Genomic DNA, 27,134 nt, shown 5'->3' on the forward strand with positions numbered 1-27,134 from the left:
AGATGTTTGGGTGGGGCTAGAATGCCCTACCTCCTCTCATGAGTTGGATGCTTTCTGATGACGTGACATTTTGTCACATCTAAGGAGCTCACTTAGTGATGCCTGCCGTCTCTGATCATATCGGTTTTTATGTTTTGCATCCCCCTGGAAAGCATACAGTTGCTTCGACTGTGCTATCGAAGTGTATTCACTGCCAAATACAGACGTGAATGTCCATGTCCATGTCTCAATATATTATTGACTTACAGGAATATCATTTTTTAAAAAAGGAGTCTGACACTTTTGATCATGTGAAGGAAATGTTTGGGGATGAAGACAAAGAAATGTCAAGAACAGTAGAATTTTGTCACCTGTGGCACAGAGCGAGCTCTTTTGGAGTCTCCCACTCTTGAGGCTGGCTGACCTTACCTGGAGGTTGAAAACAGCCCCTCACCTTCAGAGCTGCACTCCACTTCTCAAGGGTGTGACTGTGCCTGAAATCACAAGGAAGCAGAACTTCAGACGCCAGCTTCAAGGTCATGACACCAGGCGGCACATGTCTTTAATCAGAGAAACACAGCCAAGAGGAAGGGGCTACTGGCGAAGACAAAACTCTCCTAATTGTTTATCAGCCTATCACATTGGCAGCCATGTCCTTCGACAAAAGAAAATGACTGCCTGACTTGAGGCTTTCAACGAGCAGCCTGTAATTCTTTTGCTTTGGAGGGACCACTGCTAGTTCATCTAGCCCTGAGAGTGACAGAGTGATGATCATTTATGTTGACACATGGGAGAATGTTGTGATGGGGAAGAAGACAGAAGCGTACTACGTGGAGGACCCACACGTGTGTCTATCATATAATTATCATTCCTCTGCCCTCAGGAAGCACACATAGGCACAGGATAAGCACAGACGAGAAGCCGCGGGGCTGATGGAAATAAAAGAGCCCTTCTTCTCAGAGTCCAGCACGTGGGCGTGGGCAAGGTTAAGGCATAGGGGCCATCCGTAGGCCCTGGAACAACTGTCCTGGTGCCTACATGCTGAACATCAGCCCTGGACTTGGAATTGGCGTATGTCTGCTAAACCCAGGTCCAACAGGAACCTCTGGGTGGGGAAGAGAGCTCAGAGGTAGTGGGGGAGCATGCCTCGTTATGAAAAATGTCCAGGCAGTGCTGTCCAATCTTCTCACTAATGAGTCATCCATGACTTCCGGTCACTGTGGAATAAGGCAAAGCTATGGTGAGTTGCAAGAATGCAATTCTACCCAAAGAACATTGACAGAGGACCTATTGAGTGATAGCTACCAAGCTTATAAATATGAATAGAACACAGTCTGTGTCCCCCAAGGGCAAAATTTAGGACCATGTGACCCATCACATAAAGAAGTTCTTAGAATGAAGAGGTTCCATCAACAGGGAAGTTTAGGAAATGCTACAGATTCTGTTTTCTCTTGGAGATTTACAATATGCATTTGCTTATTAAGGATGCTAGGAAGTTCTCCTAGAGGGAAACCTGCTCAACTGTGCTTTCTGCATATTTCCCAAATGTGTTTCTCTGATGAACCCATGGAAGCAGGGTCCCTTGGAAACAATTTAGGAAATGCTGATTTAGGAGGCTTATCCAGCCATTGCGGAACCTGGAAGTATGAAAATCATGATCCAGCCCCCAGAGGAGGAGTAGGCGAGAACAGGGTGTTGGGCCCATCAGATGTACCGGGACTCGGGATAGAGCCTTGATCCTAGAGAAGGGCTAGAGTACCGTATGGAGAAGCAGTGGCGGCTCCAGAATGTGTGTGTGAGTGTCTGTGTGTGTGTGTGTACGTGTGCGTGCATGCACACGCATGTGTATATGTTATCATAGATTTGTGATCTCCACAGTAGAAACCCAAATCTATAAACTAAGACTGTGGACAAGTTAGGAGGGAGAGGGTAAGGCAGGGCACCGGGACTCCTGCCATAGCAGGTGCCGGTTTCTACGGACAACTTACTTCTGAGCTCCTTCGTCTGAGGTCATTGCCTGCACCGCCATGATGGGCTCAGAACCCAGGACAGGACGATGATAAAAGGCATCCTCCTCAGAACTCTAACGTACCAGGCACTGCACCAAGTTATTTAATGTATTGTCCCATCAAGTCCTTACAGTCACCATAGAGAAAAGTGTCACTAATGTCCTAACGTTATGAGGGGGCATATGGGGAAACTGAGGTTCAAGGAGGGTTGATTAACTTGCTCAAGTTCACACAGTTAGTTAAGACCTGAACCTAGATGTTACCCCAAGGTCGTTTTCTTCAATGCTGCAAACCTATTTAGATGACTTAAGCAATCTCATTGTCCTCAGAAGTGGGCCTCAGAAGTAAATCCAGGTGTGTATTCACAGCAGGGTAAAGACAAAGGCAGGGCTTGAGACCAAGTTCACTTGCTCCCTAACAATTCATTAAAATAAAAAACATCTTCTATGTAACCTTGGGAATATTCCAGGATAACATTTTATCATCCCATATTATCAAATCTGTAAAAAATAATACCAAAAAAGACATTATCAATGAATGTCCTGGTGGAAACTAAAAATTCATCACCCTGAGAGGTCTTTTTTTCCTTCCTATGAAGCCATGACAATCACAAACTATGATGGCTTCATTTTTTTTATACATTTTTTTGCCTGTTCGTTTCTGACTTCAATTAAAGGCATATTAAATAGGGCACAGATTCCATCAGTCAAGCATTCATTAGACACTAACAAAGTGCAGGGCACTAGGTCACAGGTACTTAGCTGAGGACTCTTTCCTGTGGCATCCGTGGTGTGGAGGCCTCCTTCCAGGTCTTTGCCCACATGGAGCTCACTTAGCATGGCCCAGGGTGAGATGTGGGCCTGGAAGTCGCCTTTCATTTCTGACAGAGACCCCCAAGTGGGCCTGTTTTCCTAGACCAGGAAGGCAAACGAGTGTACCCTTGACACTAACGCTGACAGACTGGCAGCGGCTGCCTGGACCACTGGGCAGAGAAAGAACCCTGATTGCGCAGTGCAGCTCAGCGAGCAACAGCACGGGAACCACATGGCTTGCTGACCTCTTCCAACGGCGAGGGGCGAGGGGCGAGGGAGTGGGCTGTGTGCCGAGAGCTTTCTGTTCTGACACTGCCCTGAGGCCTGCCCTGTGACAGTCTCACAGAGAAACAAAGAAGGGCAAAGACACAACACAGAGTAGAAGATGTGTCTGTATGCGTCTGGTTTAATGGCAACATTGGTGAAATTAACTGAGACTATTTAACAAGTTGGTGAGATGAACTGAGACTATTTAACAGATAGATCTTACTTTAGGATGGTCAGATCCGTTTGCCTGATCATTCGGACCTAATGGCTGATAATCTGATTCTGATTATGGGAAAAAATAAACTGGCTTTGATGGCTTGAGAAGCACTGTTACAAAAGGGAAAGGAATACCGGGATGGTGACTGAACTAGATGAACTCTGTGTTTCCTTTAAGCTTGAATAGTTTCTGTATATGAATATTCCTGCTGGGGACGATAGGTCTACTGCTTCCATCTCTTACCCATTAGCTCACATGTTGTGGGCTCAGAGGATTCAGAATCAGAAGATGGGGCCCTTCATTCACAGAAGAGTAAACTACAGTGAAAAGTTATAGTTGGGCAGGTCACCCTGAGCCAAATATGGTGGCTCGCAGTTGTCAAGACCAGCAGGTAAATGTGCCAGATTCCACTCTAGACCGTGCTTCTATTGGTGTTTATAATTATGATCCCTTTAAATTAAATTTTAATCACAAAATAATACATGCTCCTTGTAAAAATGATCAAACCATTACAGATCGGCCACCATCTTCCCTCATCCCTGCATCACCATTAATCCCAGTGCCCTCTCTCCTTTCCCAGGTTTAACCACCAAAGCCAGTGTGAAGTTCACCCTTATACACCTTCTTCTATCCATTTATGGACATAAACTGTACCTGAAAAATATATGCATAAAGTTTGTGGAATTTTCTATGTGCAAATAGGTTCATAAAAATGATGTTATACTATGGATAACATTTTCCAACTTGATATTTTTCAGTTTTGGAGAGCCTTCCATGTTAGAGCACATTAGATGTACAACCTTTTCTAAGTGCTGCAAAATATTTCACAGTGTAGGTGTAACATCATTTTAGCAATTCCTCTGTTGTTGGATGGTTAGGTTCTTTCCAGATGTTTCTCGGATCCTCCATAAACATCCCCGCCAAAACCCCTTGTCGACACGTGCAAGTGTTTCTTGAGGGTAAATGCCAAGAGAGTGAATGCATTTTTTTTTACTAGTTGCTATCCAGTTGTCTTCCAAAGCACCTAATGCCAGTCGCCCTTCATATCAGCTGTGTGTGAGCAAGACCGGTATCCGGCACCCTTCTCAACCTTGTTATAATCAAACAGTCCCCATCACTTTCGTCTTTATACCATCTTCGTCTCTAAAGTGTCAGCATTGCGGCTGCGCACAGAGCGTGCTCAAGTAACATCCGCGCCCATTCCCTGTAACCGGAATTAACCGCAATACCTTTCCCTTTGAGGCGCCCCTCCTTCCCCTCGCTTACACCTACTCACTCACCTGCACCGGCGACCTTTCCTGAGCCCCTGGTTAGGTGAGGCTCTTCTCATCCGTGTTCACATCACCCTCTCTCAGTGCACTGTGAATCCTTTATTATTTTCAAACGCTCTCTCTCCTGCTTAGTGCTGACCTGCCGGACCCCAGGGAATGTGACTTTTTGGCACCTCTACTTCCCCGACACCCAGCCCAGGGCCCCCCACGTGGTAGGCATTCAATAAGAGATTTTAAAATGAAAGCCATTGTCACAGAGCCACATCCACAATGAAATGAAAGCCCGTGGAAATAAACAGCATATCAGGAGAAGGAAAAATTAAGCTGTCAATCTGCTGAACAGCAAAGATTTCTTTATTTCAGGTCTTTTAACATGATGGAGGAGAGAGGGAGGGCGGAAGGAAAGCTAAAAGCTAACGGAGCCAGGGAAAGGTTTTGCTTTTTTAATTTGGAAAGTGATTGACACATCACTCCACTGCCATTGCCCAGGTGCGGGGAGGGGCTCTGCCCATCGCTGTCCCCCAAGTGACCATCTCCTGCTCCTGCCCCCTCAGGGACCACGGTGATGCGGATGACAGCCTTTGACGCGGACGACCCGGCCACGGATAATGCCCTCCTGCGGTATAATATCCGTCAGCAGACGCCTGACAAGCCCTCTCCCAACATGTTCTACATCGATCCTGAGAAAGGAGACATTGTCACCGTCGTGTCACCTGCACTGCTGGACCGGGAGGTGAGCTGAAAAGCACACAACTTCTTTTTCATGAGAATTGAACGTGGCTTTCACATGAGGGAAGATGTGGGGCTTCCGTCAGCGGCACTCTATGTAGCAGCGGAAATGAGATATTTAAACATGGTTGGATTGGCGAAAATCTGTCAAGGGTGATGGGATGTTACGTGACCCCAGAAAACACACACTGGAAAAGCCGTGTCCTTTGCGGTTATTTGCATTCATTCAGCTCGATGCCTGTTTCCTCACTGACCACTTACTCTTTTTTTTTTTTTTTTTAATTTTTATTGGCGTAGAGTTGATTTAGTTTCAGGTGCACAGCAAAGTGAATCAGTCGTACATATACATGTACCCACTCTTTTTCAGATTCTTTTCCCATATAGGTCATTGCAGAGTTCCCTGTGCTGTACAGCAGGTCCTTATTAGTTATCTATTTTACATATAGTGGTGTGTACGTGTCACTCCCAGTCTCCCAATGTATCCCTCCCCTCTGCCCTTACCCCCTGGGAACCATACATCACCGGCCACTTACTCTTGAGGCCCCAGCGACTGTGGGCTCTGCCTGCCTCACCTGTCTGCTAGGAGGGTGGGGGAGGGAGGGGGGAAGGAAGGGGGAGGGAAGTGACTGTCCCAGATCACTGACACTCTCCTCCTTGTCACAGAGTCAGGTGGCTTTGGCTTACTTCTTTCTCAAACCTTCTGCGGCCTGCGCCAGAGTTTCCGCCCGAGCCTTTCTCTCCCCTCAGTCTCTGCTCTTGTCCTGCGAGGCCGTCTCTGTGGAACCTCACCCATCTTCCAGCTCACGTGTCACAGACAGGTGCCCCATGGACCTCAGTCAGCCCACGTGCCTGCTCTTTGGTTTGGCCCAGGGTGTTTTAAAGTTTCACATTAGTCGCCATATCCAAATATTTTGATTTCATATTTTTTTAAATTCCAATTTCCAGCCTTTCTGAAAATCAGAAATTCTGGAAATCGGGGCCCCAATTTCCACATGTGGACGATGGGTCAGACCACTTGTGACAGTCAGGTGGAGCTGGTAGCAGCTGTCACACTTAGGAGGGCATGTGTTCCTGGCCCACTTACATCCCCCTACACTTGTGCGCTGGCCCTGGCCTATTTCCCAAGTTCCAGGGCCACCCTGTCATTCCCCACAGGTTACCTTCCATAGGAGAGCCTCTTGGCCCTTCACACAGCATGTCAACCCACTTGAGGATTCTCTGCCTCCATCACCCCCCCAGATCTGCCCCCATCCTGGGATCCCTTGTTCCCAGCAGGACATCGTTCCATGGCCGTGCCCCCTGGCAGTCACCCTTGACCTTCTGCAAGCACCATCTACCCCAGGACGAGTGCTGGGTTTCCCTCACAGTCCTGTGCATTTTCCCTTCTGTGTCTTTGATTTAAAAAATCCCTGGGTGAGAAAAGCCTTCTCCTCTCCTTTCTGTTTTCCTCGCCATAGCTCTTCACAAGATTCTGGGTTAGATCCGCCCCATCTAGGAAGCGGTGCTCCACATCTGAGTCTTCCACAGCCTTCTTCCTCCTCCAGTCTCTGACTGCTCTGACCTGCAGCCCTCACATGGCATTTGCCACATGCTCTTTTACACTGTCATCTGTCTCTTTAAAGAATATCTCCTTCCATCAGACTTCCCTGGCCATCCAGCGGTTAAGACTTCGCCTTCCAATGCACAGGGCGCAGGTTCGATCCCTGGTCACGGAACTAAGATCCCACATGCCACGTGCCCCGCCCCCCCCGCAAGAAAAAAACCAACAAGAATATCCCCTTCCTCTTGGTCTAGACCTGATGCAGTAACCGCTAGTCACATGTGGTTATTTAAATTTTAATTGACATCCTTGAAATTAAAATGTAAAAATCAATTTCTTGGTCAGACCAGCCACATCTCAAGTGCTCAGGAGCCCTGTGTGGCTAGTGGCCACCGTACTGGCCAAGACAGAGACTGTTACCACCATCACAGAAAGTGCTAGTGGGCACCGCTGGCCTAGACAGTAAATTTCCTGAGAACAGAGATTGTGATCATCTGCATGTTTGTTTGCCCACTACCTACCACAATTTCAACACTCCTAAAACTCCTAATTATAGGTTTTTTGGTATATTGACAAGAATGAGTTGGAGATGACACTAAGATTTTACATGTGAAGAGTGGGAAACAGTAGCTGGAAATGGGGAATTATTGGAAAGGGAGGAAGAGAATGAAATTTACATTGAAACTCTGATTGTCACTTGGAAAATGTAATCGTTTCTTGTTTAAAATAGGAAGCAGAAAAAAGAACATTTTAAGTCCATTTCCTCCATTTTGTCTCTCATTCTCTTTCGAAACCTCCCTATTTTTATGACTGCCTGACTGACGTATTATCTTCAGAGGCAAGTAAGAACTTTCCATTTCTCCCTTTATTCCCTGCCCAGCACACATGTGCGAGAACACACACACGCACACACACCAGCTTTCCCATAACCCCTAATTCTCCTGGAGGCACTTGCAAATTCTTCCTACAAGAGAAAGGTGATTTCTCCATCTCAGCTTCTCTTTTTACTGGTAGAAAATGCTTTGTAAGTCTCTATTTATAAACCAAAATGATAATATAGTAGATCATTCCATTTTTAAGGTTTATTTGGGGGATAAATGTGTCTCAAGTTCATGATCTTATCATTTGGGTTTTTGTTAAGTAACAATAAGTATCTTATTATGGGAGCTGAATTAAGCCTTTCTAGCTACAATACATAAACAGCTCCAAAAAGGAAAAAAAGAACGCAATTTGACCAAAATTGGAAAGTCAATGAAAATGAATGAAAAATGACATGTTTCTGTGAGGGTTTCCAGAGTTCAGTGTTGACCCAGGCAACATGGCTACAATCTGAAGAAAAGAAATGTCCCTGAATTCAGGCAAGCCTTGTCTGTTTACTAGCGCTGTGCTAAGATTCTCTTCGGCAAGTTTGCTGAAAGGGTAAAACGTGACTTCAAGTTACTTATCTTTAAAGGGACAGAACTTGCGCGTCAGACTTCCCGTGAGTATGTTGCAGTTTGCAGTGTTTTCATCTCACGGTACCTTTCCTAGGGTTCATGGCCATATGACAAGTTCCCGCGGCGGGATTATGCAATTGTTTGTTACTATTTCTGGAGACCTTCTGAGAAGGCATCCTGTCTTAGGTGTGGTTTCAAAAGTCTACTTCTGGATCATCTGGGCAGAACACTTAAAACAGGTTTATGCACCATTCGTTTTTAGGAAAATATTCCATTGGGACCCCTACAGACTTTGATATGATTTAAAGCAATGTTAAGTGTGGTTACCATGGATTCACTCACAGTAACTCAAGTGGTGTGTTTGCGCGTTGAGGGGGTGTTGACAGATAGGATGGGGACTCCTCCGGAGCTGCGGCCCCTGCGGTTTCGCACATGCTTTGCTCCTGTCTGGACCCCGCCTCGTGGGAGTGGAGCTTCCGGAAGTTCAAGCGTTGACCTGAGCTCGATTGATGTAAAGTTTTCACTTTGATTTTCCATCTAGTACGTTCCCAAAGAGGACCCCGACAGGACCCCAGGAGGGAGGTGACAGAGGACCTCAGGGAGGTGGGCAGGCACTGTTTCTTTGGAACCTGCCCGTCCGCCTTCCCTGCCTGGCACACGGTCACGCTGCGCTAAAGCTTGTCATGGGGGGGCTTCCCTGGTGGCGCAGTGGTTGAGAATCTGCCTGCCAATGCAGGGGACACGGGTTCGAGCCCTGGTCTGGGAAGATCCCACATGCCACGGAGCAACTAGGCCCGTGAGCCACAATTGCTGAGCCTGCGCGTCTGGAGCCTGTGCTCCGCAACAAGAGAGGCCACGATGATGAGAGGCCTGCGCACCGCGATGAAGAGTGGCCCCCACTTGCCACAACTGGAGAAAGCCCTCGCACAGAAACGAAGACCCAACACAGCCATAAATAAATAAATAAATAAAAATTAAACTTAAAAAAAAAAAAAAAAAAAAAAAAGCTTGTCATGGGGGACAGTCAGTGCTCTTTAATGCTGCCATTTTGGTTGCTGCCCTTTCTTCCTCCCAGGACGCCCTGAGCGGGGCCAGGGGAGACAGGGGCTCTCGCCGCTCTGCTGCTCCCCGCGCTCGACAGGAGAGGATTGTGTCGGTGTGTCCTCCCTGCACAGTCCCAGTCCTCAGCTCAGAAACAGCTTTGCTGCGAGATGAAGGGAAGCAAGGATGTGGGAGAGAGAGAGGCAGGCAGCGCGAAACGGATGGCCCCTCTGTGTGCTCAGGCCGCTCTCTGGCCAGGTGACCTCCTTTCATTGCCCAGGGTGTCGTTGCAGCCTCTGGACCCGATTGCAGTGCAGAGCCGGGAGCGAGACTGCCCATCTCTCACCCACCCTGGGCAATGGGAACATGCTAGAAGGCAGCACATCCACTTCATCTTCTGAGGACCCATAACTGACCCCCTCCTCTCCCTCCTAACTACGATCAGCCTCTGACTTGGCTTCCAATTCTGTGGGCCAGCCTTGCCCAGCAGATGCTGTCTGTCCAGTGGGCATCTCCCTGAGATGTTCCTCCTCCACTGAGCCGTGACCTTGGGGAGAACACCAGGCCAGGTGGAAAACGATATGGTCCGTGGAAGGGACAGTGGGTCAGTCCCTGCTTTCCAGTCTGTCCAAGGTTAACTACACTGTGGCTTCCCCCAAAACGGGTGTATTTGCAGGCACCGTGATTCAGGAGTCCTCTGGGGCAGCACAGTTGACTGCAGGCCTTCTTTGGATAGTGGACCACCTGGGAATGAGTAGCCTGGAAAAGAGGGGCTCAGAGGGAACAGGAGGGCTGTCTTCCTGTTGAAGGAGGGCTGGTCTTTGGAAAGAGAGAGTGGATTTGTTCTGCTTACTCTCCTAGAGGGGAAGAGTGGAATCAACTAGGACACTGGTTCTCGAACTTTGCTGAGGAGCTTTAGAAACCTCGGTGCTCCAAACAAAGCTGGATCCGTAAAATCAGTCTCGGGGCGGGTAGAACACAGGCATCAGTAGTTTAAAGAAGAACCCAGGTGATTCAGATGTGCTGTGAATTGCACGGTCTTCCTGCCTTTGGAGAGCATGTTTCAGTGTTCCTACTGACTTACGAGGTGGGATCTGGGGAAAGAATCCTGGCCCCATCATTTATTTGGTTTTTGACCTAGGTGAGTGTATTCGTCTCCTAGGACTGCTGTTATGAAGTACCACAAGCTGGGTGGCTTAAAACAACAGAATTTTTTTCTCTCACAGCTCTGAAGGTCAGAAGTCTGAAATCAAGGTGTCAGGGGGGCCAGGCTCCTTCGGAAGGTTCTAGGGGAGAATCCTTCCTTGCCTCTTCTAGCTGCTGGTAGTTGTCAGCAGTTCTTGGTGTTGCTTGTCTTGTAGACACATCATTCCAGTCTCCAGCTCCATCTTCACATGTCCTTCTTCTGGAACAGTGTATCTTCACGTTGTCTTCCCTCTGTGCATGCCTGTGTCTTCCTATAAGACACCAGTCATACTGGATTAGGACCCACCCTAAAGACCTCATCGTTGCTCGATTACATCTGCAAAGACCCTGTTTCCAAATAAGGTCACATGCACAGGTACTTGGGGTTAGGACGTCAACATATCTTTTGCGGGGACACACTTCAACCCATAGCAGTGAGTTATTGGACCTCTCTGTGCCTTGGTTTTCACCTATAAAATGGGAATAGCAGCACGTACCTCAAGTGGGTTGTTGGTGAGGATCAGATGTGTCAAAATAAGTAAAGCACATTGTCTCTTCTAAATAAACACAAGCTAGCATCATTATCATTATTGATTTAGTAGTACATTTTAAGAGTGGTTAGTGAGCTCCCTGTTGTAGGAGATAGTCGAACACAGACTGCCCTTTGTAGGACGTAACAGAAGGGATTCAGTTAACCAGTAAAGGTTATATCTTTAATGTCTTTTCCAACTTTGAGACTATAGTTCTTTAAAAAAGAACATTTATTGAATGCCTTTGGTGTGCGATTTGTTCTGAGGATGCCGCCTGTGAGTGCCAGTTCCCCACCTGGCCAGCTGTGTAACGTTGGGCAAATCATTTACCTTCTCTGAGCCCATTTCCTCATCAGTAATCACTGGTAATGACATCTGCACTACCAACTGTATCGCCTTTTCGAGATGTGCACAACCCCCTCTCCTTCTGCAGATAGCAAAGCATTGTACAGTCATTACCATTTGTCACACTTCCTATGACTGCTGATAACTCGGGCTCCAGTTCCCATCAAATGCTGCTGAGAGCTTTACATACTCTTTCTACCCACATGTCACAGACATAAGAAGAGTCTCCCCAGATTGTGCAGAGTATGTTCACTTTATTCTGTGAGTCATGACTCTTCGTTTTTGCCAATGCTGGGCTGGGTTTTACTGCAATTCCTTGGATTCACAGCTGAGTCGTGAGAGCAGCTGCAGTGACCATGTATTGCCCTTGCCTTATCATAAGTTCGATGTTAATAGACATCAAGTTTGACTTGGAAACTTGGTGTATTTTCCATTACAAGCTCTTCCGTTCACTTTTTCTGAAACCGTTCCAGAACATACCCTTTCTAAAGAAAGAGATGTTGCATCTTTGTCCCATCTCTCTATTCCCATTGCCAAACATAGTGCCAGGTAAATAAGACACTCGGTAAAGATTTGTTGGATGGATGGATGAAGGGCTGGATGGAGGGATGGATGGATAAAGAGATGGATGGATAAAGAGATGGATGGAGGGGGAGGGATGGAAGAAGGGATGGACAGAGGGATGGATGGATGAAGGGAAGGACGGAGGGATAGATGGATGAATAGATAGATGGAGGGATGGATAAAGAGATGAATGGAGGGATGGATGGCTTATGTTCCTTCAGTTTGTGTCTATGAGTACCTAGGTATCAGACTGTCTCTGAACTTACTGCAAGATCCACATCCTAGCATGGGTATATAAACAGAAGAAATGATTTTATTTTAGTTGAGAGCTTACTCTTGCCCTTGTGTAATCATCCAGCAATCTCATTTATTCACCTTATACGTACCCTGTGTGAGGAACTGCACTAGGCTCTAAGAATACCTTGGTGAATGGGATGGTCATAAGGATCTGGGTTTCTTGCTTAAATGGGGAAATGTTTGGAGAAAATAAGGACCATATCCTACTAAATGAAATTGGGTTCACTGGGGGCACTGTTTTATTCTTTTCTAAAACCATACTCAGCCCCTCATTCTGATAGCTCTGTCTATGTTTTTAAACTATGTCTGGCTGCACTACAAAGTAAAATCAGATAAAGGTCCCTAACATTTGATAAATGGTTTATTTAGTCGATCATCTTGGCTGCTAGACTGAAATTCATCAGCTGAAATCTGCCAGCTTTTCTGAACATAGCCAGCGCAATTTGCAACTATTCAAAGTAGCTAATGGTCAGTGTGGGGGGTTTGTTTTCTTTTTCTTGCTTGCTTTTTTCTTGCAAATGGAAACAGTCTCCAAATGAGGCCCTTAAAATGCAGTGTTAACATTTCCATTGTAAAAGTATCATTAGTCTTTTTAAGGAGTTTGAGCTGAGCACTTTCCTGTCTTTGTTTGAATTCTCCTTTATCTTGTTTTTTAACATCTTTATTGGAGTATAATTGCTTTACAATGTTGTGTTAGTTTCTGCTCTACAACAAAGTGAATCAGCTATACATATAAGTATATCCCAATATCTCTTCCCTCTTGCATCTCCCTCCCTCCCACCCTCCCTAGCCCACCTCTCTAGGTGGTCACTAAGCACAGAGCTAATTTCCCGGTGCTATGCACCTGTTTCCCACTAGCTAGCTGTTTTACATTTGGTAGTGTATATATGTCAGTGCTACTCTCCCACTTCGTCCCAGCTTACCCTTCCCACCCCACTGTGTCCTCAAGTCCATTCTCTACATCTGCGGCTTTATTCCTGCCCTGCCCCTAGATTCATCAGAACCATTTTTTTTTAGATTTCATATATATGTGTTAGCATACGGTATTTGTTTTTCTCTTTCTGACTTCATTCTGTATGACAGACTCTAGGTCCGTCCACCTCACTGCAAATAACTCAATTTCGTTTCTTTTTATGGCTGAGTAATATTCCATTGTATATACGTGCCACATCTTCTTTATCCATTCATTTGTCGATGGACACTTAGGTTGCTTCCATGTCCTGGCTATCATAAATAGTGCTGCAATGAACGATGTGGTGGTACATGTCTCTTTTTGAATTGTGGTTTTCTCAGGGTATATGCCCAGTAGTGGGATTGCTGGGTCATATGGTAGTTCTATTTTTAGTTTTTTAAGGAACCTCCATACTGTTCTCCATAGTGGCTGTATCAATTTACATTCCCACCAACAGTGCAAGAGGGTTCCCTTTTCTCCACACTCTCTCCAGCATTTATTGTTTGTAGAAGATGGAGACTCTTGATGTCACTGAGATGTGACCCTAATCAGCCTGTCTCCAAAGCCCATGCGTTTTACCCCCAGTATATGGATCAAAATTATTACTTATTTGGAATGTAACCTCACAGAGGAAATCGATTTTGAACCGTCTATTCAACATAGGAAAGCAAAACACGGAGTTTTGAGGCAGCTTTTGCGCTGATTAAGATGTGGGCTTTCAGTGCCTGCCAGGTGGCCTTCTTCCAGGTTACAGAGCCCAGGTGGCTTCTAGAACTTGGTGCAAAAAGTCCATGGAGAAAGGTACTCTCCTGCCTTAGTATGGAAATACAAATTGGCCCTATTTGTTGGGTATTTTGGCAATAAGAATCAAATAGCTTTTTTAAATGCCCCTAGTATTCTTTGACTAAGCAGTTCTACATAATCAAGTATCCACCAGTGGGAGTTTTTGTTGGATTTATTTAAAGAGGTAAACTAAGTGTCCAACCATTGAGGATCTGTTCAACTGTTCGATAAATTGTGCTATATTCCTACATTGGGCTTCCATTAAGTCATGTAAAGTGATGTGGTAAAAGAACATATGATGATATGGAAGGATTTTCACATATATTAACATGCAGTTCGCAAAGCACCACATAGGCTCTGATTCTTTTTTGTTTATATATATATATCATTATCATCATCATCTTATTCTATTCAGGCTGCTATAACAAACTACTAGAGATTGGGTGGCTTAGACAACAGGAATTTATTTCTCACAATTCTGGAGGCTGGAAGTCCAAGATCAAGGTGCTGGCCAATTCATTTCTTGGTGAGAGCCCCAGATGGCCGTTTTCTCGTTACGTCTTCCCATGGCAAAGAGAGGATGCTTTGGTCTCTCTTCCTTTTCTTATAAGGACACTAGTGGGACTTGCATGTCCTCATCTAAATCTAATTACCCCCCAAAGGCCCCACCTCCCAATACCATCCCACTGGGGGGTTAGCACTTCAACATATGCATTTTAGGGGGTCGGAAACATTCAGTCCATAACACATATCATCACAGTCCAAGATGTGAAAGGGTATGTGTAAATGTGTTAGGAATGGTCATTTTCGGATTGCAAGCGATCTTAATTTTCCTGCAGTGCAGTGTCTAAGATGACAGTCTTCAGATCCAGGTTGCTTGAGTTTGAATTTCAGCCTCCCCACCCTGGCCCCACGTCTTACCAGCTCTGTGATCCTGGGAACATTAGTAGCTTGAACAACTGGTAGCCATAATTTTCATGTCCATGTCATTAAATATTCTTCTCCTACATCATTGTAAATGCTCCCAGAGAGCTCCATTGTATGAAAGTGGCATAATACAGAGAACAAACCCCTTATGGTTGGAACTGTGCCTTAGTTTCCTCATCTGTAAAATGGGAATCATAATAGTCTTCCTCATCAGGCTGTTGTGAGGATTAAATGAATTAATACAAGCACATACTTAGAAGCATAACAGGTTTGAGTTAGCTGTTGCCATTATCTGTATTTTCTAGTTTGGGTACAGTGACCGTGTATTGTTTTGGTAATGAAAATACAATTCTGTTCATCTTTTTGGAACACAGTTATATCTGGGTCTTGAGGGCAGGAGATTCCAAGTTAGGACACCACACCACGATGGCTCAAGGGGCAGCATGACTGTCACCTTTGGGTTCAGAGACTGGTTCCTACATGAGCCAGTTTATTCGTTGACAAAACAGTGGAAATCATACCAGGCATCGTGGCCTCTGCCAATATTGCTAGGATCACAGGCAACACATTTAAAATGTCAGGAAAGAATGTTTTTAAGGGTGTATTAAGGTAAATCTTGTCGAAACTTCCCCACTTGAAATGATAAGCATTCTCATTTCTTCAAGCCACATGGCCATGGCAGCGGCTTTCCTCGTCATGTATATGTGCTGCTTACCTTTCCTTTCATCGGTTCCAGCAGGCAGCTTAATAGATATAGTGTGGTGTGTGTTTCTGTGTTTTTAAGACAGCCATGGGAAATGAAATTTTTTTTGACCTTTGCAAAGAACAGCTGTAGAAATGACTGTTGAAATTCAATGAACAGCATCTCTATTTATGGACCTCAGAAGTAGGAACCAAGATTAAATTCCTTTAGATATTTGCTCCCCTGTGTCTTATAAACTGTTTTGCAGACTTCTTTTTCTCCATGCAAGACTCCTTGGGTTCTAATTCTTGTTTTCTGTCTCCTTGAGCTCTGGATTCCTGGGATGGGGAAGAATGGAAAACTCCATTCTTACCTCTTCTTGGTGTTAGATTATCTAATACGTGGGGGAGTGTATGTTGTACTCCCATTGGACATCTATGGTGTGAACAATTACAGCATCTATTTTTTCAGCCAGGCATTAAGTCAGGGCCATAACCCTCATAGGACCACCATACCCATTTTCCACAGGGGCAACCAAGTTCCTGAGGGCTGATGTGACCTTCCTGATTCACATGCTGGAAATCCATGTGAGAATTGGACTTGACCCCCAAACTTCTGGTTTGTCTACTCCCCGCAGGCTGCTGAGTGACAAGCACAGACCATATTGAGGGGAAAATCTGGACACTTAAAGGACAACCTTATAGTTTATAAAACTTATTCAGGGATTTCTTTGTTCTCTGCTCTGAGCCTCTTCACACGTTTGAAAAGTTTGACTTGGTTTCCCTCAGTTAGAAAGGCCGTGGGATGTAATGGCTCAGAGCACGGGCCTGGGAATTTTAGAGCCCTGAGGAGGAATCCTGGCTCTGCATCTTGTTAGCTGTGTGACCTTGGACAAGTTACTTCACCTCTCTGAGCTTCAGTTTCTTCACCTCTAAAATGGTGCTTATAATGTGACCTATAGGGTAGACAGAATATGCCCCCTCAAGATGTCCTCATCCTAATCCCCAGAGCCTGTGAATATGTTAGGTTACAGGGCAAAAGGATCTTCACAGATGTGATTAAGTTAAGAATACTGAGATGCAGAGATTATCCTGGGTTTTCTATTTGGACCTGATATAATCACAGGTGTCCCTATGTGGGGGAAGTAGGAAGGTCAGAGTCAGAGAGAGAGAGAGATTTAAAGATGCTGTGCTACTGGCTTTGAAGATGGAGGAAGGGGTCACCATCCAAGAGATGTAGGCAGCTTCCAGAAACCGGAATAGACAAGGAAACAAGTTCAGAGAACTTCCAGAAGGAACGCAGCCCTGCCAACACCTTGATGTTACCCACTGAGACCCACTTTGGATTTCTGATCTCCAGAACTATAAGATAATAAACCCATTTTTTCTTCAAGTCACTAAGTTATGTAAGATGTTACAGCAGCCATAGGAAACTGATACAACCTGCTTTGCATGGTTTGGAAGAGCAAAGGTGAGGACATGTGAAATACATCAGCTTTGGCACGTAGAAAGCTCTCAACCAATAGTAGCCATTGTTACCAGTAATAAAATAATGATGAGACTTGAGGATGACACAGATGTGTTCTATCCAGGGGTGAAGTCCGCTTGGCCAGACCGTTATCAGGCCTATCAGTTAATAGCTCAGGGCCTGTCTGGAAGGTTGAGTGTCTGCCATCCAACCCAACCAGCCCACTTGAGTCAGTGGAAGGAAATACCAGTGTTGCCTGCAGGAGGTGGCTTCCATTAGTTCTCATTAAGGGCACAGTAGAACCTGTTGTTTCTGCTTTAGTTCTGTGCCTTACAGAGTCTCCACCGGAGTGTGGATTTTGCATCCTCTGGAGAGCTGTAATCACAGGTGCTGGATATATGTTGATGAGACCAGCCACATCCTCATTAATTAGGCAAAGGGTAGAAGTTGAGGGCTTTCTTCATTCAGGCAAATGCTATAGTGTTGGGGTGCTAGGAGTCCATGAACAATGCCCTTCCTTCTTTCTCCTCCCAAATTAGAACCCCCTAAGGAATAAGACACAGGACAACTGGAGACCAAGCCGTAGGCTCAGTTACCAATGAAGCTGATCGACAAGGAGAGCCATGAGTCTGTGGCCAAGGAAACTTGCTGATACTTCATGCTTGAATTAGAGACTTGGCCCGTCTGAGTCACAGGCAGAGTGGGACAACCACAGGCTACACCCACCTGCGTGGAGCCCACCCCAGGAATCCTCTCCCAGGCAGAGAGGCAAAGCCTGGGGCGGAGAGAGATGGCGGGGAGGAAGAAAGAGAGAGATAGAGGGAGAGCCAGCTGGGGAGATGCCATGCTCACAGCCCAGTGTCTCCATCCACTTCCCTGGGGTGGAGTGAGGGCAGGAGGACGCAGCCCGACAGCCTTGGCCCATAAGCTACCTTCGTGCAAGATAGGAAAAGGGACCTGTTCCTCTGAATGGACGCAGGGCACAGGGGAAGAACCCAGAGCGTCCACCAGTTCAAGTCCTTCCACAGAGAAACCAGACGATGGAAAAATGGAGCGTGGCCCTTGGTTCTTCTCTTCTGAGGGCTCACTGGGCGGGAGGATTGTAGAGGGGTTTCTTGAACCCAGCACAGAGCAGCTTTCCTGTTAAAGAGAGAGAAAAGGGCGGATACCATCAAAAAGCACTCAGCGTACTGAATGTCCCCACAGGCAGAGGGGGACAGTGAAGGCTTTGCTGGCCACTTCTTTTGTTGTGCGGGGTAGAAAATGGAGCGGGACGTCTGTGACCTGGACTCAGCGTTTTCCGCTCTGGCAAGAGGGGAGCCAGCCCTGGAGCTGGGTCCACCCTGAGTAACTGGCTGGTGTGGCTACGGGGCCAGAGAGAACAGCTTCACCCTCCCCACCAGACACCCAGCCGGAGCTCAGCCTGACAGCAGCTGGTGTTAGAGCAGATAACGAGGTTACCTGGCCTCCCAGGGCAACCGGCGCAGCCGCTTCAAAGAATGTTCTTCGTAAATAACATTTGTTTATAGTGGTTTTTTAAAAATAGGGAATATATTCATATAAGCCAGCAGTTAGTGTCCTGCCAAATAAGTCCCATGGTGACATGTGAATGTAGTTATTAAAAAGAAAAATCAGCCTCAAATAAAGCATCAAAATTTCCAACTTTAAAATCTCCCTTCTCTGTAAAAAATTCCTGTAATTTTTCCTAGAGGCAGGGCCCTAATCTGAGGTCTGTGGATAGAATCTAGGGCGGTGCATGAACGTGAATGAGAGAAATACTTCATATTTATTTTCATTAACTACTAACTACAATTTGTATCTTTTTCCTTTGGGAGAGTAGATAAACCAGGACAGTGCTGGCTGTTTCGGCAACTCTTGATAACCAAAGTCACAGATATTTTCATATCCCATCACAGTAGATGGAGATATATCCAAAAAATTTCCCCTGCAATTTTTGTTTACTTCTTTGAAATTAATGTAATAATTAGATTTAACACTCAATCTTGTTACTGATGAGTTGATAAAGAAGCACATGTACCATCAAGTTATTTTCCTTATATTTTGATAACTGTGTTTAAATATAATTGTCTTCCATTGTTATCCTAAGAATTTATTTTATGTGTTTAAAAACATATTCTGAGAAGGTGTCCACAAGCTTCATCAGGCCCCTAAAGGTGTCCATGGCACAAAATGTCTAAGACTCCAGCTTGGAGGAACTGAGTGGAAGCTACATCTCCCTTGCTTAACGCTCCCTCTTCCCTCTGGGAGAGCCCACATGAGTTGGGTTCATTCTCCTGCCCTCCATCTCACTAAACAGAGACATTGTTGATGGCCACTCTATGCCTTTGCCTTCCTTGTGACTGGCTGTCACAGAGCCCAAGCATAATGGGTCCCTAGGCATGCTTTGTTAAGTGACCTATCAGTGAGTCTCTGAATTGATAGAAAAGGAAATGAGAACCTATCAGATTGTAAATTTTAAACCTTGGGCTTGTGTGGCCCCCAAATGAATCCATTGATTCAGTCCAACAATTGGTTCTAGGGAAGGAATAACAATGTGGATGTTAGTTTGGTGTGGTACTTTGCTTGGTTGGCAGATCTTATAGCCAAGGAGAGAGGTAACCATGGTCTACACAGTTAAAAGTGAAATATAGCTTTAAGTTCACACGCCACTCTGAAGGCTATCAGTGGCTTTCTGGAGTGCTGTGTTGGGAAGGATTCTGAGTCACATTTGGTTTCTCCAGTAGTTGATTAGTAATGTCTTCCCTGAGAGAGGAAGGTAGGAGTCGGGACGCTCTTGCCATGTCATTTGTCATCCGTGACATGGACAGATAGAAGAGGAAAACATGGGGTTATTGAATCTTTGATGGAGGTGGTCAGTGTTTATTGAGTTCATCTCCTGTCCAGCAAACTCTCCAGCATACTGGCATGACAGAAATAAATAAGTCATAGATACAGACTTTGAGATGCTCGGCCAAACTCGTGTCTCAAATACAAAAAGAGTTATGATACAGTACCTACATGCTTACTGCTACAACACAGGGCCATGCCAAGAGCCAGGAAGAAGGAATTCTATGACCGCTTGAAGAAGATGAGAGCTATCCTGCTGGCCACATTAGCCACTAAAATCTGCCACCTCCCCCAATATTCAAATTTTGATCATCCAAACAACATCTTCCAGACTACTGCCTCCTACATTCAGAAGCAACACAATCCTTCTCCATCTGAGCATGGGTGCCGAGAGGATCTGACAACAGCAGTGCCTCCAGAAAAGAGAAATACTACTTCAGTGAAATAATAGTATCTAGAAAAATGCCGTCTGTACCAGGGACCTGCTTGGCTATTTGCCCTACTTGGTTCTAAGTAACAGGTCAAGGGAAGACATTTAGCCACCCATAAATGCTCACCAGCCTTCCATTTATCAATCTTATGGGTTTGTCTGTAGTGGAGGGGAGCCAGGATGTAGAGACATGGTGGCAGAAGGGAAAGAAGAAAGGAGAGGGTGAGCATAGTCACCCAACTGTGGCACCATCTCTGTCTTCGCCTCTTACTCTCATGCAAAGAGGAGAAAACATGATTCCCTGATCCCAACCTCTGACCTTAGACTTGAACTTAGTTGTCCCTGTCTCTGCATTAAGTTTAAACAACTCTGGCCTCCAGACCCCACACTCCCCCTCCTCATTTCTTCGACAGTCCATGACATAGTGCTGTATTCCCACCGTGCTCATGAGAAAACTGAAGGTCAGAGGGGACATCCACTTTCAGGGACTGGGGTTAAGGTGGAATTCATACCCAGATCAGCATGACCCCCAAGAGGCTGTCATTGTGACTTGCTGCTCTACTCATGGCAAACAGAATTTGATACCATTCCAGACCGAGACAGGCTGTCAGACCATGCAGGAATAGAAAGGCAAAGTGGAAGGAAGAAGACATCGTCTTCTGGGCCTTTAGCCTCTTAGTTTGGGTCTGGGGCAAGCCGGTCAGAGTGGAGGGTGTGGAAAAGCTAGTCTGGACGCTCTCAAAGATGTGGAGCCCTTTGATCTCTCTGGGAGGCCAGTTCAGAGGGAGGGACTCATTGCTGAGAATCCAGTTCTGCTATGGACACCCATCGCTCCTGAATCCAGATCCCAACAGATGAGAGGAAGGAAAGACCAGCAGGTGTAGTGGCTTCCCTTGTCTAACCTCCTCGGTCTAAACTACAATCTGACTTAAGCTTTCTGATTATTATCTCCTGCTACTGCTTCCCTAGCTCACCCTACATTCCCATGGCATGGCATCAACATTTTCCCTTTCCCTGAAAGACGATGCGCTTCTTGCTTTTGCATATTATGGCAGCCAGCCCCCAATATGGCCCCCAATAATCCCTACCTCCCAGTATCCATGCTCTTATGTAGCCCCCTCCCAAGTGGAAGAGGGATGACCTGTGTAACCATAGATCTAGCAGAAATGACGTCGTATGACTTCCAGGCCTTGGTTATTCTTGTTCTTCCTTGCTATGGCGGAAGCCAACTGCCGTGTTGTGAGGACACTCAAGTAGCCCTATGGAGAGAGACACATGGCAAATAACAGGCCACCTACCAAGAGCCAGCACCTACTCACCAGCAGTGTGGCTGAGCCATCTTGGGAGCAGACCCTCTAGCCCCGGCCAAGTGTTTAGATAACCACAGCCTCACCAACATCTTGATGGCTAACTCATGAGAGACATGGAACCAGAATCACCCAACTAAACAACTTCTAAATTCCTAACTCACAGAAACTGTGTAAGATAATAAATGTTTTTCATTGCTTTAAAGCACTAAGTCCGGGGCAATTTGTTATGCAGCAGTAGATAACTATTTCACCTACACTGTTTCCTTTGTTAATGGTGCTGCTCAGTTCTCTGTACCTTTCCAGATCTGGTTTGAGTATCTCCTCTACGGAGCCTTCCCAGTCTTCCTTGGCTGAATTGATTGCTCCCTCTTCATTTTCACACACAAATTATTTATCATCCCATTAATGCAGTTATCACAAGAAAAAACAATGTTTTGAATATAGTCTCTCTCCTCTGTCAATTCTGGGCTTCTTGAGAAGGTTTGCAATGTATTCATTAATTCATAGAGGTATTGTCCCTAACAGGGGCTCAGAAGATGGTTGAATGTCTGAATGAAGAGTCCATATAGAAACCTGGGGAAATTTAAGTCAAATACATTTGAAGCCAATGGTATTTTCAAAGCAGTCTTCATTAGAAAGACTAAGTCCTTTAAAGGGGTTTAGAAGCAGTATTAACTAGTTCATACTCTTAATCCCATTCTTAACAGTAGAATAATGATATTTGGTTGCTTCTTTGGAAGGGAATTAGAGAACCAAAGAAAAATAAAAATTTTCCAAAGACAACTGGAATGCTTAACTGAGCTAGACTCTTGGTATCTAAAGCCACCCTGCCTGTTGGCATAGCTCTCTGAATTGCCTAATCCTGTTTAATGGCGCATGCTCAAACATCCTTGTTTTTAAATAAAAATTGACCAAGAGTCTTATCACTTAATTTAAAAATAATTTTTACTTAGTAAATGTAGAGTCTTCTGAATCAGAGCAATAATTTCCTTCTAGTGTCCCTGGTTCAACAACGTACTCACTGGGGCTCTGAAGGGGAGAGTGAGGAGATGGAATGGAAAATTGGGGATAAACCATGCATCCCCTACCCCTGCTAATGCGATATGGTGATGGCATCAACCCTCTGACTCTTGGGTTAGATAATGTGGCAGTGCCCTACACTCACCACTCCCAGTGGGCTGTCGGCTTCTTCATCCTGCAGCTGTCAGCCTGGAGACTTCCTCTTCCCATGGGAGTGTGCTCAGTCTTCTGGGGGAGTTCATGCTCGAGGAGCAGCCGTGAACCCTCGAGAGACAAGAGTTACGGATGATAAATATCCCTTCCTCACCCTTTGAGTAGGGCAGCTCTGAGATGTGTTCTACCCAGTCTCCCGAGAACCCTGCAGGATTGAACCCCAACTGCCCACAGTGATAACCTGCTCGTTACCGCCCCATATATTGGGTTTTTTCTTATTTTCTGTCTCACTTCTCCTGTTCACTCACTTGTGCTTCTTGGGATCACCTCCTGAATAAGCTATTTGCACCCAAATCTTTGTCTTAGGGTCTGCTTCTGGGAGAACAAAATGAAATCAGAGAGCCAGCTAGATCCATCCTTCCCTTCTGGTCTCTATATTTAAGCTGTCATGCAACAGATACAGGTGCCATATAGGACTGAGGTGTGTCGACTGAAGAAAAATGCACAACCTAAAAGTGGAGAGTTAATGTTTTATTTGGCAGATATTCTTAGGACTTCAAGCCTGAGAGACAGGACTCTCAGATAGCTCTGAGGGACTGCTCTGAAGAGGCGGGGCGGGGTGGGGAGAGTCAGGATATACAGGAGTTTTGCAACGAAGACCAGGTAGTCAGAACATCAAAAGATTATTGTTAATTAAAGAAAACCAGACATCTCAAGTTAATAAAATTAGTGCTTTTCTATGAATGGGAAGATGCAGAGTCTGGGCTCATTGAAATCATTCCTTTGATATGCACCTCAGCTATCTGGACCAGTATGCTCTGTGTTCTCATCCTGAATCTCCTCAGGGTGCATTGTCTTGTCGGGGTGGCTGCAGCAGTTGACTGCTAGGTGGCTGGCATCCTGTTTCCATCCCGAGTTCCCACAGGGCTCACCTTCGGGGGGTCGCTGTAATGTGGTGGCTTGATGGCTGCAACATCCTTTGTTTACTCATATGGCAGGCAGCATTCCTAGTCCACAGGTATGAAGACCCTACTGATGTGTGTGCATTTGTACTTTGCTATGCTGCTAACAGGTGCATGGAGTTACAGGCTATGCAAAAGTATGTATATGTGAACATAGCTGTGTGCACAGGTGGGTGTACACTTGTCTCTGTGGGGTGTGTGTAGCGTGCATGCATCGCAAAAGCCCTCTGTCCTCCCTTCTGTGACCCCTACTGGAAGCTGAGATTCCAGAGTCCCTCCATGCAACCCTCTTCTCCTCCACCCCACAGGGCCTTCCTTCTCTGAAGGCCTTCACCCTCCTAGCCTGGGGTTTCAAAGATGTGAGAGCTGATGCCCACCTGCAAGGTGCTCACACAGTGTAGCAGGAAGACAGGCGTGGAGATGATTGTTTATAGCACAGTGATATGTGGGACCAGGGACATGCATGGCCAGAGAAGTAGCTTTGTCTCAGAGGACTGGGGAAGATGGCCACGAATGGGCTGACTTGATCTGGGGGTTCAGAGCAGCGATCTGCAAACTTTATCTATGGGAGGCAACATGGTAAATATTTCAGGTTTTCTGGGCAATATGGTCTCTGTTGCAACTACTCAACTTTGCCATTGTAGCACAAAATTAGCTACAGACAGCACAGCATAAACAGATGAGCATGGCTGTGTTCCAGTAAAACTTTATTGACAAAAGCAAGTGGTGGGTCGGATTTGGCCCATGGGCCATAGTGTGCTGACTCCTGACTTAGACAGTAAGAAGAAGGTTTCTGCGAAGAGAGGGAGGAAGACTGTTACTGGCAGAGGGAAGAAAACATAAAGGCAAAGAGTAAGACATCAGAGGAAATGAAACAAGTTATCAAAGAGTCCTTATTTGGCAGTAAAAAGTCATACTAATAATGGAACTTTTATTGAAGATTCAGTATGAGCCAGTCATTGGGCTGAATACTTTCCATGAATTCTCATTTCATTCTTACACTCTCTCTGAGTTTGGGGGACTGTTATTTTCTTCATGATACACATGGGGATGCTAAGCTCGAAGGTTGGTAACTTGCCCAGGGTCACGCAGCTGGTAGGTGGCAAGGTGACAGGAACCTGGTCAGAATAATGGAAGCCTGGTTTGATTCTGTGGGCATATCTCCTTCATGTCTATAATTAATTCAACTTTAAAGGATTTTTTTGTATGTTTTTGCTTTGTTTTACAGTGGGATTGGATTTGTCAGCTCAGTCCAGTAGCCCTCTGAATGGATGGCTGAGATGTGGCTGATAGGTTTCTCCTGGGGCTATTTTGTGAGAAAGAAAAGAAAAAGAGTGAGATGTTTAGATTCTTCAGGGATATTGGTTTCGAATAGATAAAGTGGAGAACATTTTTTATTCATATTAGAAGTGGTAGTTGGATGTGTGTGATTTTTTGCTTTCCGAGATGGAGAGAGAACACAGCACAGATCTCAGAATGTGAAATATGAATTTAAATGACATTTTGAGGAAACTGATAAACACACCGTCACACAATTGGACTGAACTTGCCTGTGAAAATCCTTTTGCAGCCCATAAATGATATAGTACAATTTGAAATTATAGAGATAAGTGGACAAAATCTAATGGAATATTAAAAATACACAACACGCCAATGAGAGAATAACTTTCTTTGGCAAAAGTTTCCACTTCTCAAAATGTTATCAGGAAATTAGAGGTACCTTGACAGATGAAGTAATCCTTGGAATAAGGAATTTTAAGAGAAGGACCACAGTAGTTGGGAAATCCTTTCCGGAATTCTTCCATGGAGAGGATGAGACCCAGAGGCACGAGGCTAGAAGCTGATGTCCTCACCACCAGTGTTTCATTTCCCACATGTGCTTGGGGTGCTTGTCTGCCTACTTAAAGACAGAACCACACATTCTGTGTTTTCAACAAACCGTCCAGGTGATGTCAACTCACACTAACATTGAGAACCGCTGATCAAATCCAGCGGGCTTTTTAACCCTGACCCTGGAAAATCAGCTAAATCCAGAAAGTATTTCACAGATTGGACAAAAACACGGGAAGAAAGAAAAGCCCAGATCTCTTTCGGTTGAACCTCATGTTAAGCTCCAGGGTTATGCTCGCCAAACAATTCACGAATTGTCTTTGAGCCTCTGATGCCTGCTAGCACCACAGGAAATGGACTTTGAAACAAAGTAAGTTGGGTTGGATTTACTTTATTTTCCCAAGTTGCAAAGCATCAAGCAAAGATCAACAGTCAGGTCTGAATATGACCCGAATCCCATAGCCTGTCACTCAGACATTGCCCCCAGGATGCCCATTGGAAAGGGTGACAACAGAGGACTTGAAATGCTGCCTGCTCCAAAGTATCAGGTCCCCTTTATCTGGAAAATTTCTCCAAAAGGTACAAGACAAATTTCTTTTATATCTGGCTCAGAGACAAAGATCAGGTTTTTGCCAGCCCTTCTCCAGTCTCCAAATAATTGATGAAGACTAAGATTAAAAGTAGGGAAGTAAAGGGTGGAAATACAAGAGAATGTTTTGGGCCAAAAGTTGTCCCATATACCCAATAGGAAGCATCTTGGAGGTTAAAAATGTGTCAACAGAAGCTGTAAGCATCGACATTAGAATGAAATTATCCTGTGTGCTATGTAGGAATACAGCCTGGGCTTACAGACAATTCCTAATACAGCCAACATTTATCATGCTTTTACTATGTGGCAGACATAGTTCCCTATATTTATTTACATGCTTTTAATGCTCACCACCACCCTATGCAGTGGGTGTCATTATCGCTTTCCCTACCCGGTGGAATAGTGTCCCCTAAAAATTCATGTCCCTCAGAACCTTGGAATGGACCTTATCTGGAAATAGGGTCTTTGCAAATGTATTAGATGAGGTCATATTGGATTAGGGTAGGACCGAAATCCAATGACTGGTGGCATCCTTAAGGAAAAGAGAGACACACAGAAGACGCAGGAAAAATGCCATCTGAAGATGGAGGCAGAGACTAGAGCGATGTCCACAAGGAAGAACTGGGTCACCAGCAAACCACCAGAAGCTGGGGGAGAGGCCTGGAACAGACCCTCCCTCAGAACCTCCAGAAGGAACTAACCTTGCCGACACCTTGATTTTGGACTTTTGACCTTCAGAGCTGTGAGAGAATAAATGTCTGTTGTTTAAGTCACCCAGTTTGGGGAGCTTTGTTATGGCAGCCCTAGCATACTCATACACCCCCAACTGGACATGTAGAAATGTGGGCTGAGAGAGGTCTTCTCCTGCCCAGGCTCACGCAGCCCTTCTGTGCTCAGTGTACTCTGGGTCAGCTGGGGAGGGCTTCAGGCAAGTCATTTCACATTTCTCAGCTCTGTTTT

The 27,134-nt window shown here is 45.4% G+C and overlaps 1 protein-coding gene across 1 annotated transcript in view; it reads left to right on the forward strand.

Annotated features, from left to right (window-relative positions):
- Positions 1-27,134, forward strand: part of CDH13 (cadherin 13) — a 1,030,526-nt gene that overhangs the window by 775,362 nt on the left and 228,030 nt on the right. The window contains exon 7 of the mRNA XM_082439035.1: positions 5,110-5,288. Within this exon, the coding sequence (XP_082295161.1) occupies positions 5,110-5,288 (179 nt within the window). The remainder of the gene's footprint in view (positions 1-5,109; positions 5,289-27,134) is intronic.

This window comes from Balaenoptera physalus (assembly GCF_965194825.1).
Source record: "Balaenoptera physalus genome assembly, chromosome: 19".
NCBI classification, from domain to species: domain Eukaryota; kingdom Metazoa; phylum Chordata; class Mammalia; order Artiodactyla; family Balaenopteridae; genus Balaenoptera; species Balaenoptera physalus.